Source organism: Rhea pennata, chromosome 4, assembly GCF_028389875.1.
Source record: "Rhea pennata isolate bPtePen1 chromosome 4, bPtePen1.pri, whole genome shotgun sequence".
In the NCBI taxonomy this organism is placed as follows: domain Eukaryota; kingdom Metazoa; phylum Chordata; class Aves; order Rheiformes; family Rheidae; genus Rhea; species Rhea pennata.
Genome location: NC_084666.1, coordinates 72,004,092 through 72,021,595, shown reverse-complemented (window position 1 = coordinate 72,021,595; position 17,504 = coordinate 72,004,092). Strand labels below are relative to the sequence as shown.

The window sequence follows — 17,504 nt, the reverse complement described above, 5'->3', positions numbered from 1 at the left end:
GCGCCTGAGGGGCGGCCGTTACAGCGCGAGGGCGGCCGTTACGGCGGGGGGGCGCGCGCGCCGTTAAAGCGCGAGGGCGGCCGTTACAGCGCGAGGGCGGCCGTTACGGCGGGTGGGCGCGCGCGCCGTTACAGCGCGAGGGCGGCCGTTACAGCCCGCGTGCGCCTGAGGGCGGCCGTTACAGCGCGAGGGCGGCCGTTACGGCGGGGGGGCGCGCGCGCCGTTAAAGCGCGAGGGCGGCTGTTACAGCACCCGCCCCTCCGCCCCCCATCCGCCGCGGCGCCTGGGGCCGCCGCCATGTCCTGGCCCTGCCCCCTGAGCCGCCCCTCCGGGACAGGGGGCGGGGGTGGCCCGTGTCGCTACGAGCCGCCCCGCTCCGAGGAAGGCTGGGGCCGCTGTGTCAGCCGGCGGCAGTGTCGGGCGTCATGGGGCAGAGAGCGGCGTGGGGGTCTCCGCTGTGGGGGCTGCTGCTGGCGGTTTGCGGAGCGGCAGCGGCGGCGGGCCCCGCGGCGCCGCCGCCGCCGCTGCAGTGCAACGTGAGCCTGGACAGCCCCGCCGAGGAGCGGTGGCTGCCAATACTGCGGCACTTCGAGCCCGCTTTCCTGCGCGCCGCGGTCGCCCGGATCATCGAGTGAGTGTAGGGCCCGGCAGTCTTGTCTTCGGGGCTGGGGCAGGCCGGAGGTGTGCGCGAAAGGGTCGCTGCTGGGGCGAAGTGGCTGCGTGACCCTCCGTGGAGAGCAGCAAAGTGTCTGTCAGCCGGTCCTTTGCCCCCTAGGACGAGAGAATGGGCTGCGCCGGGTCCCTGCCACCCTCCCAGCAGCTAATGCCAGGAGCGGGACTGGGTCGGGGCCCCTTTCTTCTTCCTCTCCTCCCCCTCAGCCCTAGCAGTGGGGCTGGAATGAAGAAGGGGAGGTGATGCCACACAGGTTCTGTATTTCTCTTTATTCTTCATAAATTCTGTTTTTATGAGTATTAACCTGGGTAAAGGTACTACTGCATTATGTATATGCTTAGGAATCCATCAAAGGACGGACTGAAGAGATTTATAAGAGTCTGAAAGTTTGTGACTTGATCCTGCAGGCAGGAAACCTGTGCTCAGTGTTAGTTTCAGAGGTTGTGTGGACTTCTCTGGGGATGTGTAGAAGTCAGCAGGATTTGGTAAGGGATGGGGTGCAGGAGTTCAGAGTGGGAGAGGGTTCTAATAACTGATCAGTGCCAAATGGTGTAGGCTGATCTGAGTAGTAGTAGATTCAATGAGTGCCTAATTTCTGAGCATAAGTTGCAAACCTTTCTGTCTCATTCTTGGGTAATGACTAATTCCTTGAATGTGTTTTGCAGTGAAACTGTACCAAAATGGGTCCATGAAGTTATTTGGCCGATAGCAGCAGAACTGGAGTTCTTTATGCCCCAGCCCTTTGCAGGGGAAATTCTGGGACTGTGCAAAGCACTGGGAGTAAGTCTGGGAGATGGAGTTTTGCTTAATTTTGCCTATGAGTCCACAGCGTAAGTATCTGATACTGATAGAATCTGTTAAAAGTGGATGTAGAGATTCCTTTTAGTTCATTGAAGGCATGTATTTGAAGACACACGGTAGATTAATTACATAGTTTGTTCTGTTGGATTTTATATATTTAGCTGGAAAGTTTTATTCTCTCTTTAGGCAGTTTGTGTGCTGAATTGAAGAAAGCACGTTGTAGAGCAGTGTTATTATATACTAATAATGGTAACATACACCTATTTTGTTTGTGTACATCTACATTAATATAAGCATAAAAGTGTGAAAACCATTTTTGCTGGTAAGGAAGGACCATCTGTTCAAACTTTTTTAGTTTGTTACTCTTTTAAGATAAATCTAATGCATTCCTTTAAGTTGTTGGATTTCAGTAAAAAGAAAACAGGAAAAATTAGTTGTGCCTTAAAAAAATAGAATATGTTAATTTATTCAGCTTGTTAATTACATTTAAACCCTTTAGCTGGGATAAACAAAGTTGCTTCCAAACCATTGTCTGGATGGACCATCACAATGGTTTTATAATTTTTATTTTTTTATTTTTCACAATGCAAAATGGAGACAGTTACCTTATTGATCGCAAACAAAACCTCAGTGAAAAAAATACTAAGTTTCATTTCCTTCTTTTGCACTAGAAGTATGTAAGGGAGGCCAATAAAAACACTCTGTGTTGTCTCTGAGGATCATGAACAGTATTTCTCTGTCTTTGTTTTAATAAAAAATAGTTGCGTAGAAACAATTCTTCGCATTTTTGTTGCTACTTTTCCTGATCTCTGATACTCAGTTAAGAGTAATACTGTTTCTTTACAAGGATTAATACCTGATAAGATACAAATTTAAATGCTAGCACTTTTAGTTTTTCAGGAAGGATGTTCACCATTCTGAATCACAGTAAAGCCTATGCAAGTCTAAGATTTTCAGTGCTCACAAAGCTGAAGGAAAACCAGCAACCAGGAAAGAAGTACTTGTCTGCGTTTAGAGCTCTGAAAGGCAATGTTTTATATCACTGGATTGACAAATTTAGCATTCCAGAGAATAAAAGTTTTGAATGCCACACTCATTAAATATATTTAATAATAATAAAAAAATCTATTTCAAGAAAACTGAAACTCTTAATATTCAAAAAGTAATTACAGCACATTTCCTTTTCTGGAGGTAAGGTCTAGCTATTGTAGAAAAGGCAAACTTGAAGAACAGCTGATGTGCTCAATTTAAGAGGACTCTATTTAAACTTTTAATCTAATTGTAATTAAAATATAACAGGATCCAAATTAAAATAAAATTTAAAAAGTTTCAGCCTGATAACATTATGAATATTTTTAGATGTCACTTTTCATCTTGATTTTGAAAAGGTAGGTTTTGAAATTGTGGATTTTTTTTTAAGTGGAAATGGTGCTACCTACCTAGTCTGTAATGTCTGACATGATGAAAACACAGTAGGCATTTTGACTTTCTGAGCCAGGTGGGACCTGATAAGGTAAATGTTGTACAGTTCTGGATGTTAGAACTCTCTAGGAAAGAGCTCTCGTGGATATCATGCATGAGTTACATACCTACATACATAGGATGTTGTAGTGCTACCTAGTTATGTAGAGCTTTAGTCAGACTTGTCTGTGCCCTTTTTTTTTCAATTAGCAGTGAAAGTTCTTAAGAAATTCCATCAAAAAGTACAGGAGGAGAGTATTTTCTCAAGTCAGAAAGTGTTAGTGTTGTAGTGTGAACTTCTATTTGTATGTTTATATTAGTAAAATATTTTCCAAAAATAGATACTCAGTTACTGCTCCTGAAATGTTAAGCTAGTTTGACTAGCTTGTAATACTGAAAAGAGTCAACTTTGTTTTTCTTAAATCATTTTTTCTGCTTTTTGTTTTGAAGGTTTTGTACCAGTATTGTTGCTCAGGATGATAAAGGAAATATTTACCATGGTCGGAACCTGGATTATGATTTTGTAGATATACTAAGCAAGATTACAATTGATGTGCAATTTATAAAAAGTGGGCAGGTATGATCTGTGATTGACATGACTGGGTGGTATTCTCTGGAAGAGTGGTTTGCAGTTGTACCACTGTGTAGGCAACAAAATTTAGTGTAAAAATACCAATCTACTGAATTATCAGAATACTCTAGTTCCTTTTTCTCTAGGTGCATGAGATGTATGTCGGGTTGTTCTGCTTTCTGAGCATCCAGTTAGTGGGTAGATAGAACAGATAGAACAGCAAACATGATCTAGCTTCTCAAGATCATTATTTAGAAGGAAACATTGGAAGAAAATATCAAGACATCTAAAAACAAGAAGAAATGCTACAGAATATTGAAAAGAGATCAGTTTTGGCAGAGAGAGAGATTCCAACGTCCTTTTCAAGTGTTAATTTTCACAGCCAGTGTGTATGGTTTAGATGCTGAAAATCACCAAAAATGAAATGGTTGTTAACGCAGTCCTCTTTAACGTAGTTTTTCTTAATATTCATTAGTTGTTTCTGTAATGCAGAATTCTTTCTTTTTGTAAAATTTTGGTAGCAATTTGTTATCATTAAAAAATTAAATAGGTAAATTTTGGTCTGTAGGGTGTTTTTATAATTTACTTTGCAAGGTTTTCTCTATCTGAAGGCAAAGTATTCATGGTGACTTGTAAAATGATGTATGAAATTCACAGAAAAAATACAGGATGTTGTTTCAGAGTGTTATTTGTATTAAAGTGCTCTGTTCCAGAACGCTAAAATATTGTATGTTTTCTGATTTCAGATAGTATATCAAGGCACTACGTTTCTTGGTTATGTAGGCTTATGGACTGGACAAAGCCCACATAAGTTCACAATCTCTGGTGATGAACGAGGTAAAATCCATTTTCTGTGCTTGACATCATGTTCACTATTTCAGCTGATTGTTGCCTCTTCCAGTGCTGTTGCCTCATCCTCCTAGAGAGAAAATGCTGTAAGGATACCAGAAAGGAGCTGAAATTGAGACAGCTTCTCTGGCCCTCAGGGAATAAAGGCACATGTAGTGCTGCTTTTGGGCTGCTATGTAGAAGAGAGGTGTTTGTCAGTGCAGTGTTGTTTGAGCTTGAAAAGTGTCAAAGGAGACACAGAACTGTAGGGAAATCAGGAAGAAACAAATACATATGATCTTTTCAAGAGACATAATCAGAGAAGGCAGAGTAGGGATGGAGAGAAAAAAGATGTCCTGTCTTGTATAGCAAATAGACTGCTGCTTCCTGAGACATTCTGTTCCTTTCTCTTTATTCTGTTTTTATCTCTTCCTATAAAGACAATTTGAATCTTTTAATAAGCCCTTATACCAACATAAAACATTAATTTGTGTGTAATAAGTGACACCTCTCATCTTTCCTCTGCTCACTAATCTTTCCTCAGTTGCCTTTCCAGTATGTCCAGGCATTCTTTCAAGCCCCACTATCTTTCCCCTAGATCTCTCAGTCTTCTGTTTGCTTCTCGTCCTATCTTCTCTGTTTTATGTTGGTATAAGGGCTTATTAAAAGAAAGACAGAGGAAGGATCACTGCTATGTCCTTCAGCACTTGAATTTCATAAGCATTGATAGACCTGTCCAAATGAGAGCTCGGTTTGTCATCCCCCAACCCCCCTTTCTCTTTTTTTTAAGAACCAGTCATTTTATGTTGTTCTTTGGCTGTTTGTATGAACCAGCAACAATCTAGTCTGAGCTAGAAGCTAAATCTAAAATAAATGCTTACTTTTGACTAGTGGTAAGTAAATTTCCCTTTTTAATTTAGACAAATCTTTTTTTCAAAATTTTTTAGATGTTTTGTGGTTAGTATTCAATATATACATTATACACACATTCATTATCCCTTGGAGTAGGGATTCTAGTATGGAGCACATGTACCTTTTGATTCTTGTTTTCTTTGTTAATATTGCCTTAGTTCATTTCCTAGATTTTTATCGCAGATTATACACTTTTTTTTTTTGTTTGTTTTTATTCTTGTTTTAAGATTCTGCTTCTGATGCTAGTGTGGTTATTTATTCCAAAGCTGGACAATTATGAGCTAATATTGAGTGATACTAACTGCCTTTAATTCGTACTCAAAAGGAAATCAGGTCTTAAGTATTCTGAGTTTTTGTAAAAGATTTGATTTAGAAAATATTGCAGGCAGATCCTCTGTCTGTGAATGGATATAACCAGGGGACAAAAGCGGTGCTGTCCTGTTCTTCCTACTTTTGCTCAGTAGTGTGCTTCAAACCTAAGTATAAGATCATGTGAGGCAGCAGTGAGATGGTATAGTCCATGCACAGACCCATTCTGTGTACCTTACCCTGAAACAGGAATGAAGGACTGCAAAGTTGTGTGTGAAATGGGCTCCTCTTGTCCATCACAAACTGATATGCTGTCTGTCATCCACCTATATGCCTTGAACTTTGTTACTTTTTAATTATATATAATAGTAATTCATTCAGCTTACGCAGCACTTTATAAATGAATTGAGGCCAACTGCTTGCTTTTGTTTATGCATCACTGTACAACAGAGATAAAATTGAGGGAAGTGAAAGTATGCTTTATTGTTGGAGAGAAGGATGTCTCCAAATTAGGATGAAGGTCTTTCATGTGACAGAACATATTTTTTCTGCAGTCTTTTTCTAGTTTCTTTGGTATTTGAATAATTATAAACTTGACCTTTATATTTCCCATTTTCTTAGTTCTAATTTTCTCCGATAACACTCATTTGCTATCACTACCTTTTTCGTGGCTATTTTAAGATTTCTGCACAATTGTTGTTGTAAAATTTCAGTAAGATAAATCATGAGGTAATTTATGCTAATTGAGCTGACAGCTGTTGATTGTTATATAAATAGAGCTGCAGTCGTTTTGGTAGAATGCTAAAGCATTGCTATTGTGTGTAAAGCATTGAAATTATTGTTTCAGACTAGTTGAGTTTGTTGCTCTAGCTCTCTTGAATCTAGCAGTGTATACAAATTGTTCTGTCATCTTTATTTTCTATTTTATCATCTCCTTATTATCTTGCTGTACCGTCTTATGTCATAGTCACAAAAGTGTTGTAACTTCCAGAACAGACTGAAAAGCTAAAATCCCGATCTCTTATGTCGTTACATATCCTGAGATAGGTTCTAAAAAACAGGGATGTTAATCCAGCTGCCCCTGACTGAACTTCGATTGGGATTATGTAGTCTATTTATATTTCACCTATAGTTTCAGGTAGATGTTGTGCTCATCAGCTCCTTTACTGAAATGCTGTCATTTGACATTGATATGCAACTGCCCTGTTTCACTGAGGATTTAGCTTTCTGTGGTAATTCAATCACATATCCTTCCTAATGATTTATAAAACTGCAAAATTTTATGGCTGAGCATATGAGGATGATCAGAGGGCTGGAGCACCTGCCCTATGAGGAACGGCTGCAAGAGCTGGGCCTCTTCAGCCTGGGGAAGAGAAGACTCAGGGGGGATCTTATCAATATGTATAAGTATCTGAAGGGAGGGTGTCAAGGGGATGGGGACAAACTCTTTTCAGTTGTCCCATGTGACAGGACAAGAGGCAATGGGCAGAAACTGAACCACAGGAAGTTCTGCCTGAACGTGAGGGGGAATTTCTTCCCTGTGAGAGTGACAGAGCACAGGAACAGGTTGCCCAGAGAGGTTGTGGAGTCTCCTTCTCTGGAGATACTCAAGGCCCGCCTGGATGCAACCCTGTCTAACATGCTGTAGGTGACCCTGCTGAGCGGGGAGGTTGGACTAGATGATCTCCAGAGGTCCCTTCCAGCCTTACTGATTCTATGATTCTATGATTTGAAACATGAATTTTGTAAAGTGAAGGCTTTGAGGTATGTTAGCCTGATTACGCAGAACATGCTGCAGGTTTTATATATAGCTATCAGTGAAATAATATAACAATGGAAAAGGAGCATATCAGTATTCAGTGTTCTGAACAGTGTTGATAAACCCAAGGTAGCACAAGAGGCACCTGTTACTTTGAAGTGGCATATGCTTTGCCAGTCTGGTATAAGCTGCATAACTTTACTGATATGATGATAATGGCACAGTGAAAGAGTTTATTGCACTGCTCTTTTGTAATGCAGTGGAGGGAAAGAATGCAGAGCTAGGCCTGCAAAAGAAATGAAGACAGAAAGATATATTTCACAGAATGTAAGTAACATGCATTTCTATTTTTTTCCCCCCCAGAGGGTGGTAAATGGTGGGAAAATGCAATAGCTGCTTTCCTGAATCGAAATTACCCAGTCAGCTGGCTTGTCCGAGACGTAAGTTCACAGTATTCTCAGGTTTCACAGTCACGTTATTTGAACTTAAAATCTCTAACAAATTTGATGTTGTAACTGATACTTCCACAGAAAATTTAGTAGTTAAAAAAAAAAAAAGTGTGTTTTATAAGGGGGTTAAATCTTGTTCCTAAGTTGTCAGTGATATGTATGATAGAGGAAATTCTTGTCCTTTGGGGGGCTAATTCTTCTAACATTGACAACCGTGCCAAGACATCTTTGAGAGCTGTGCAATAACTTCCATCCCAGGTTGTATTTCAGTTAACCGGGGGCGATACAATAATAGGGGAGGTTGGGCAGTTGTTCTCGTAGATGATGATCCAGTAGTTATTTTAACTACGTTTGATATGTTATCAGTGAACTCTGTATTTGCAATATGTTGAGCGGTGCTACTTAAACTGGTGTTTTGTATGACACATTTTATGAACAGTGGGTTCAGATATTGCTAAGATAAAACAGGTCTGCTGCTTCTCAGATTCATCAGTTGAAATAAACATGAATGATTTGATTTGTAGGTAATAGAGACTCCCTGCAGAACTGGAATGTCTCCTGGAGACCTAATTGTTCATATTTTTGGAGTTTAAGGTGTGACTTAAGGCTGTGACTCAAAACTACTAGCAGCAGTGCTGCTGTCAGAGATAATTAATTGTTCTCTAGGGCTTTCCTTGTCCGTCTTTTTCAAAATGTTGTTGGCCTGATCACCCAACAACTTTGTTGGCCCAAATAGAACTGTTCATATATATGTGTGTGTGTGCGTGTATTTTTTTTGTTTTGCTTTCTTTGAATATTTGCTAAGCTGGGATTATTGAGTTCAGTTGCTAGCCATACCCATTTCATGGTCATAGGTTACAGCTGTGTTGGAAAGTTATTTTCAGAAAAATATTTTGAAATAGCACTTGGTGGTCAATTGTAATTTACAGAAAATCTGGGACTGTTGGTCTGTTTAAGATGTCTCTGTACTTGCTTTTGCACTTGAGTGTGCTGTGTGATTTTAGTTTCATTCTGGCCTTCTTTTTGCACTAGACCCTGAGCAGAGCAGAGGACTTCCAGTCTGCTGTTCTCAGACTAGCCAGCGTTCCCATCATTGCTGAAGTATACTATATTGTAGGAGGTGTGTCACCTAAAGAAGGCATGGTCATAACGAGGAATAGAAGAGGGCCAGCAGACCTCTGGCCTCTTGATCCTTTAAGTGGAGCGTAAGTAAAAAAAAAAAAAAGGTGTTGTTTTTGTCTGTCCTATCTCTTTCTGAGCGACAGGCAGGAATAATGGAAGTGCTTTCTTTAGCGGCGGAGGCTCATCTCTTACTACTGCTTACAAGACAAACTTTAGTGAGGCCCCCTGAAAGGAGCACTTGTCTTCCTAGAAAAAGAATGAAACCAACTTGTCAGGTTGGGGGCAGTCCAGAAGGACAAGAGTGGAAAAAATATGTATATTTGCTTTTTAGCCAAGTTACAAAAGAAATGAGACTTAAAGGCACCTCCTATTTGTCTGACAAGTATTGCATCAGTATTTCAATAATTGTATGTTAGTTTTGACCAAATGCAATAGGAGATTTGAAGTTTCAGAAATAATTATTCCTGTGAATCATTTGAAATCAGCAGCTTAATACATGAGGGAGACCCTAAATTATTGCCTTGCTGTGAGAACTGGTACTGCAGTCTACTGCTAAACATTTACTTGGCAACAGCCAGGCAGCCTACTGACTTTGCTTGCTTCAAACTGATGCTGCAGGCTGCATTGTACGCATACTGATGATGGTCGTCTCTTTAAAGGTCTGATTTTGCTTTTGTTGTAGTCAGTGGTAGTTTCATCACTGTCACCAGCAAGAGTTGAGAGGTCCCTCCTTTTTCATTTGTGTTCAGTAGTTTATAGAGGCTGCTATGTGTATCAACATGGGATCCATTTGACTTGCAAGAAATATAGGAAAGAGGCTTTTTAGGGAGCTTCCCCCTCCCCTTTGGCAATATGGAAATACTGATTTGTGGCCTTTATTAATTACCTGCTGACACATCTTTTGCTTCTGTATTTGTGTATTATGTTATAGGTGGTTTCGTGTGGAGACAAACTATGACCATTGGACCACCCCTCCACCTCTTGATGATCGAAGGTAAATCTAGTTTGGAGCTGTGCAGTGAGATACCGTTTTTGTTTTGAAAAAGTGCAAAGACTTGGATATATTCTTCTTTAACCAGACGTTAGCTTGGTGAGCAATCAGCTAGTTCAGTTTCTGTAATGCCTCTCAAATAGGAACAGAGGAGCTAAGGGGTAATATTCATATGTGCCAGAGGAAAGTCTATGTGATATTGAAGGAGATGCAAGGTGAAAAATCACAAGCATATAGCTTGTACCAAAAATTTCCATTTAAAGCAGAATGCATTAAAAACCATGGGATTTGGACTTCACAGTGAAAAAGTATTTGACAGCATTATTAAGAAACTCATAGACATATACAATCGTTAGGCTGTATAGTCTGCAAGAAGTAGTTGGCAGTTTCCTGTCTGTTTTGTACTCATAGGGTAGTAATAGAGTAGCTTTGGCAAGAAGAGACTAGATGCAGTCGCACAGCATTGTTTATTTTGCTCTAAAATGATATATATAAAAAATATTCTAATGTAAGGGCATTTTGTGAGAGATTTTTCTCAGTTGTGCTTTGTAGCTTTTGAAAGAGTGAAGTGTGTTTAATGATACTGCATTTTTTTTTCCTGCAGAACTCCAGCCATCAAAGCTCTCAATGCCACGGGGCAGCAGAATATTAATTTTGATACACTCTTTCAGGTATTTCTTTTAAATTCTACGTAATGGCATGTTGGTTTTGACTTAAGAATTCTCTTTCAAAGCAGAAGTGCAGTTGCATTTTTGGCAGGGATTTAAAAACTGTACAAGTAAGGCATAATGAAAAGGGTGTAGTGTAGGACCATCTTTGGAAAGCTTGTAAGCGAGCTTCATTTTGAAACGTTGTCTACTGATGGACACCCACAAGTCGGATTCTTTCAGTAATTCATTGTGTGAGTTGAGTCAAATCCAGATTTTCAGGGGCATTGTAGTTCTGGGTCTCTTTGTGTCTGGATGCCCAGATCGAGATATCTGGACACTGATTTTAAGCTCTTGTGAACTTCAATTAACAAACAGGTGCATGACTCTTCTGGACAGTGTTTTGATTTCCCACTGTGAATTCAGAAGGAGTAGACCTGAAGCAGTGCTTCTATTTTCTGGCAAATTAAACACAATTAGTAGGAAGACTTTGTTTCAAGAGAAGGCTTAGTTTAGAGTGTTCATTGAATGCTTCAAGGCATTTTGGTAATATATGTTGTGAAAGTATAAATTATTATTTTGTTGTAATGGGGGATTTGAAACATTGGTGCTAGGTTAGGGTCCTGATGTCAATACTCTCATTGAACTACAGATATTTCAGAGTTTTTTTAAAAAAATTGAGAATATAGTTAAATTATTTTGCATTTATCAAGAGTAATGTGTAAGTCTATTCAAGAATCAAAAACTACCTGAGTCTTGATGGAGATTCTTAGTATTACTAATCTAGAAATAGTTTGTTATTTTCAAAAACACTTAAAGGCTTTTAGAAACACAGCTTAATTAATTTAATTTATCAATTGTGTGCTGCTTTAACAATTTCAAGTGAGGTTTGATTTTTACAGTGCTCTAAGAAGCAAAGGAATGCAATATTTTTAGATTTTTAATCCTGTTGGATTTCAACAGTAATATCAAATTATAATTACCTCGTTGGTGGAAAAATACAGTTTCTTTTAACTAAAATAACTTTAATGATGGAAGGAAAATTGCAATGCTCCAATAGTTGTACAGTGAGATGATTCTGAGTATGTATTAGTAAAAAGAAAAAACCTATATGACTTAGTTTGGCACTGATCAGAAGCAACTATGCTTCTCATACAGTACATTAGTTAGTGATGGGCTCAAATCCTGGGATTTAGATCAGGAATTAAAAATTTCAGCTCTGTTTTCATGAGGATTTACGTTTCGCTCACCTTGGTTATAAACAGCAGTGAGTATGTGTGATGATGTACATTCTTTACAAAACATTTCTGAACTTCCCACATAGTCACTTCATAACAGTCAACCAATCCAGGTTTTTTTGATAGATGCATCAATGCTAAAAATCACTGGAATAACCCAAATTTCCATAGGTATGCATAGGAGAAAATAACATGACATCAGAATCAGGGGCATCTAGAACTAATTCTTATGCGTGATCCAAATTCTTCAGTTTTCTTTGTGTGGATTTCCTTATGTGCATTCAGACAGAAAGATTTTATTGAAGGAATTCCTATAACCTGATTATAACATTGTTATACTGGGGGTTGATACAAAGCTTATTGAAATCAACCAAAAGAGCACTGACACTTAATGGAATTTTTATCAGGTATATTGCATGGCCTGCAGTTGCACGCAGTTAGGGGTATGGACTACCTGAACTTTGTGTAGAAGTCAGCTTTGTTCATTTCGGGGGGCTGTGAATGGCTGTCCTTAGCTAACAGCCTTTAGTAGCATGGCTATTCTGTGGCTGCTAAAAGGAGAACATGAAAGGGTAGGAGGTGAATCTAGGACCATCATTTTTGTGCAGTTCAAGCACAGCTACAAATGCTACAGCAGGCAAAGAAAGTATTACAGAAGAGTGGTACTTTCTAATTAGTTTTGAGAACTTAGGTCTTGTATATTTCAGAGTTTTTATTTAAAATATTTTTGTGATACAGTGTGATGTTAAAAAGAAAATGGCAAGACTAATCCTTGATTCTACATTATTCATTTTCATAACTTAATCATACTGCTGTTTCTAAACAGCCTTTTAACTCCCTTTTCATTTACCAAAATGACAACTCTTCAAACTTTCTGTACAGGTGTTGTCAGTGAAGCCGGTCTTAAACGAGTAAGTATTAGGTTCAGTGTTGATCAGTGCTTCCTGCCATGCCTCAGGCCACTTAAAATCCAAACACAAGCTTCCCCAAGATTTTTGTGTATGTCTTTTTGAATATCTTGTGAGTTCCCAGCTTGGATTTCTGCTTGTGCACGTGGAACTGTGCCTTCACTTCCACAGAACTCTTCCTTCTTTTTTTGTCACTCACTTCCCAGCCATCAAACTGCACTTCCTTAGTTTGTCTGGTTACAGGAAGACTCTACCTTTTGTAGTACTGAAAAAAATGACTGCTCAAACCTGCAGCAGTACTTTCTGCTGAGTCATTTCTGCCTTTCAGTTCTGGAAATTTTGGATTTGTATTAACACTGAAAAATGGCTTTCCCTGAAGTTTCTGACATAGCTCTGCTTCATGTATGAAAAGGAAAAATAATACATGAGAACATGGTTTTTAGGTACAGGATTTCTAAAACAGAATCATTTCAGTATGCAATTACTGTTCTGCATTGTTACACAAATTGTGCCTCTGCAAGTTACCTTGTTTTGTTTTACTCTGGTTCATTCACATTCGAGCTTGGCAATGGTGTCTTCAAAGTCAGTGCCAGGACTTCATCTCTGTTGTCTTATAAATGTGAGCAAATTTGGAACAGGAGAAAATTATACCCACGTGACTGCTAAGATCAACAATGCTAATTTAATGCACCGATTAAAACAGATGTAGAAATATTTTCTTTGCTGTACTAAGTGGAAAACAAATCTGGTAAAAATTTGTGCCAAGAACCTTCGTTTTTGTCAGTGTCTTTCTAACACTACTGTATGTAAGCAGAACATTTGCTTCTGCTAAAATTAGTTCTGCTGCTTTGCTGGGTTTATAAATGAATCCTCTTGTCTTTGGAATGATTTTTCACTTGTTCACTGTTCTCTTCTTCCTCCACCAGTAACACAGTGTATACCACAGTAATGAGTGCTGCATTTCCAGATAAATACAGGACATGGATCAGAACTATGAAGTGAAGAAGGGTAAGTAGCATGCTGGTTCTCTAGCTACTTGTATTTAAATAAAAATTTCAAGTGAAAAGTCATTGAGGCATAAAGCACTGCAATGGCACTCAGGCAACCTAGTTTGAATTCCTGACTCTCCCTTGGTTTGCTTATTGACCTTGGGCAAATATCTTCCCTTGCTGTTTTAGAGAGAGAGTTAAGTATTGACTTCACAAACTCTTTATTACCTCAGGAAAAGTGCTTTATCAGAGAGAAGAGGATGTGTAGTGTTCTGACCAAAGGTAGCACTTTCCAATGTAAAGGGTTTTAGCTATTATTTTTACAAATCTCACTAGTGTGAAACATATCATGTGTCTTCACGTTGTTGGCTATGGCAGGGAGTCATGCCCATAGTGAACTGAACCCCAGCAGGAGAGGGCTGTGCACTTGACACCAAGAAAGATAAAGCTTATTCTATGACAGCCACTCACAGACAACTGACTGTTAGCATCCTCTGAGGGTTTTATCTTATAGACTTGCAGAAAAATCAAAGTGCTTGAACTCTGGAGGTGCTCCAGATTGTAGCGTTGATGTGTTCAGAGGAAGATTCTAAGTTACATTTAGTTCTGGTCCAAGAGACTCTGGTTGCATGCGATTGACAGGAGCATGAGAAGCTTCATTCCAATGTGAATAGTTAATCTGTGAACTGTTGTTGTATCTTACTGGTAGCAGTGGTACTGGACGTCTTGATTATAGGTGTCTCCTTTGGAGATTCTAGAGAATTTGCTTTCTTTCTTGACAAACATATGCTCTCGTACAAACCTATGCTCTCTTATTTATCTATCTATCTGTTTATTTCAACAGACAAAATGGGTGAAAAGCTGAAGGTTTGCAAGACCAGCACATGCTTTTAAAATTAATCTTAAAAGCACTACGGTTGTTTTGCATATTAATTACATGAACCATTCAGGTAATAACTTGGTAGTTCTTTGAAGTGTTACCAGATGATACTGTTAATGAATAGTAGTGGAAGTATGATTTTATTTTATTTTATTGATGTTCTAGCAAATGTTTATGGCTAAAAAGTATTTTTACTGTTTCTGGAAATAGTTATTGTGCAGTTTGAATGTACTGATGTAATTACTAATAAATAAAAAGTTTATATCTTCACTTGTCCTGTAGGTCTGAATACAAATAAATAAAGATATGCAGCTGATTGTTTGATTTATGAAGACTTGTAATGTTACCATTTATGTCATAGTCCTTTTCTCTGATATGTGATGGGCCTGTGATCCTTAGCCCAGCAGGGTCTGAGGCTATGCCCAGAGAGAACTGGCCTGAGTGCCAGGGCAGGCTAGGCGAGATGGCAGACCAGACAAAACTCTCCTGAACCCTGCTACAATTACAGAATGGGATTGCTGCAGGTTCACAGACCTTTTAATCCTGTGTTGATCTGCATCAGTTTGGCCATCTTGTCCAGATGTGCTCTGTGGGACCTTTCTCAGCACAGAAATTGTTGCATGCTTGTGAAGGAATGTGGCTCTGAGCAGTGTGGATTCCACTGCAGGCAGTGTCTCTCCCCTTCAGTTGTGGTTCATCAGTGCATAGGCCCAAGCTATTTTCACTAGGGTTGTGAAAGGTGAGTGAGAAGCATGTAGTCTTAAGGAGGTCCCTAAATAGTGTTGAAAACATTTGTTTTAAGTAGTAGAGAGGGTGTTTAACCACAATAGAAGATTCTCAGTCAGTTTAAGGAGTGGTTATTTGGTGTAAGGGAAGGAAATGTAGCTAGAAGGTGTAGCACTCTATGTAACTATAGTTTATTGTGATTTTATTCATCAGAACTCTGGAGCTGTTTATGGAGATGAGATGATATAGCTTTTTTTTCCTCTAATAGGTGAAAGAAGCCTGTGGTCTGATAGCAATGACATTAGAAAAGGGATGGGCTTCATGTATACATTTGAAAGTTGCCTTTGGTAGAAAGTTTACAACTAATTTCTCTAGGGCACAGGTTTTTTTGGTTGGCTGCTTATGTTGTGCCTGCATACTGTCAATTCAAGCGCTTCTTAGAAGTACAGTAGAAATGCAAAAGGGTTTGCAAAGTCAAGACCAGTAGATACCTTCACATAAAGCTTAAAGGTTTGATTCTTCATTGGACAAAATTCCCACTAATGTCAGTGAGAATTTTACCTGGGAGAGGATGATGCAATCAGATCTTCAAATGGAAAGTTTCTCCCATGACCTGGAGCACAGAGGTCCTTCGGTAATGTCTCACGTATCCAAAGTGGTGGATGTTTTACTCTGAGATAAGAACCCCTCTTCCTCCATAGTTCCTATGATGGATAAAACAAGCAGATATATTCTGACAGCATTTTAGGTTGTAGGAAGAATACTCCCTTGTGAGCAAGGTGTAGGGTACAGGGGGCGTGTCCCTAGGGCTAGAGCACTGTTTACAGATTGCAGTGCTGTCTGCAGTATTTGTACATGAGTTACGCAAACTTCCTGAGAGCGCCTTACAGAGGTGAAGGCCCTTTATCGTCTTGCACTGAGTCTCGCTAAGTGTCATAACCTGCTTACCTGCATGCTCTACTTCTGCCTGGATAAATGCACTGCAAGCTTTGCCTTGACCCAGTTTGCACATTGATGTTCTGAGCAGTCCTATGTCAGAATTGATGCTGTTGAAAAACAGAAGTTTTCTGAAAGACAACACAAAGGAGATCACACTACCTTAGAGACTTCGTATTGATACTGCTTTAATTCGCAGAGCAGACATGGACTCCTGATCCCAGCAGGTTTCCTTTATGCAACAACCACCCAAAAGTAGAGACAAAAGAATCCTCACTTGTGCAATTCAACATAGTCGTCTTGCCCTCAGCGGTGTTAGGCTGATTAGCTTCTGGCAATGATGTGGCCAGATTCTCTGTGGTTTATAAACTGATCAAATATATTCATTTTCATATTGTTCATGAATAAAAAAATAGAAGCTCTGGTCCTGTTTGTCTTGCCGGCTATTCAGAAATGCTTAGGTCCAGCCATGAAGTAGAATATTTTAATAAGATTTTTTTTTTTTTGAATTTTAAACAAGAAAGAAAAGAAACTAGTTTTAAAGAAGTCAATTTTATTTTATTTTGTTATTTTTTTTATAAAAATCTTGCATTTGATCAGTTTGTAAACATTCAGTCATCTTGATTCCCAGCAGAGCAAAGCCTATATGATAACTTGAATACTTCTTTTTGCTAACCAGGAGGAAATCGAACTTTCAGGTCATAGCAGTTTAATTACATGCTAAAAAACATAAACACTAAGCAAGTGGTAGATGATGTATTTTATGAAATAGATTATTTAGCCTGTGAGATGAATATTGGGTTGCTTTTGTATAAGAATTGAAATTTGATAAAAACGAGTGTCAGCGTTTTTAAGTTTTTACCATTTTAGTAATGCTAGATAGGTAAGAAAGCGTAAGATATAACACTGATACTTTTTAAAGGGTTTGGGGGTTTTGCAGGTTTTTGTTTTCTGCTCTTAAACAAAAGGAAGGATCATTTGTAGATAATCAAATAGCTTGCTGGTCATCCTTCTGCTTGTGATTTCATCTGCTTTGTATGTCTATTTTGCTTCTCACGCTCTAAAAACTGGCATTTTGGCTTTTTCAAGCCCAGTCAGTTCCTTGACTTGGAATTAATAAGTAAATAAATAGAACTAAATTAAATAAGTTATCCTTGCATCCTTCTACCTCTTGCTTCTATATGACAGACTTCCTGTCTACAAAGCCTAAAAGATTTATTGCCCAAAATCAGGAATGAGTGGAAAACTTTAGTTCTTTTTCTTCCAGAAGTTTGTATTAACAAAAGGCAACTGGAAAGTGTGTA

General features: G+C 39.0%; 1 protein-coding gene across 2 annotated transcripts; it reads left to right on the top strand.

The window, feature by feature from the left end:
- The first annotated feature begins 340 nt into the window (after positions 1 to 340).
- Positions 341 to 14,808, top strand: NAAA (N-acylethanolamine acid amidase). 2 transcript variants are annotated; one of them, XM_062575046.1, is made up of 11 exons: positions 341 to 631; positions 1,339 to 1,503; positions 3,386 to 3,512; positions 4,253 to 4,343; positions 7,678 to 7,754; positions 8,796 to 8,968; positions 9,817 to 9,879; positions 10,481 to 10,547; positions 12,644 to 12,672; positions 13,596 to 13,677; positions 14,503 to 14,808. In XM_062575046.1, exons 1-10 carry the CDS (start codon positions 426 to 428, stop codon positions 13,669 to 13,671), a joined length of 1,074 nt encoding a protein of 357 aa, XP_062431030.1. In that variant the 5' UTR covers positions 341 to 425; the 3' UTR covers positions 13,672 to 13,677; positions 14,503 to 14,808. The 2 variants fall into 2 exon arrangements, with proteins under 2 accessions (XP_062431030.1, XP_062431031.1); XM_062575047.1 differs by lacking the exons at positions 12,644 to 12,672; positions 14,503 to 14,808.
- The last annotated feature ends 2,696 nt before the right edge of the window (positions 14,809 to 17,504 follow it).

Coding starts and splice junctions, on each gene's coding strand:
- NAAA (XM_062575046.1), top strand. CDS start 426: ATGGGGCAGAGAGCGGCGTGGGGGTCTCCGCTGTGGGGGCTGCTGCTG. Junction 7,755..8,795: donor TCAGCTGGCTTGTCCGAGAC/GTAAGTTCACAG, acceptor TTTTTGCACTAG/ACCCTGAGCAGAGCAGAGGA. Junction 9,880..10,480: donor CCACCTCTTGATGATCGAAG/GTAAATCTAGTT, acceptor TTTTTCCTGCAG/AACTCCAGCCATCAAAGCTC.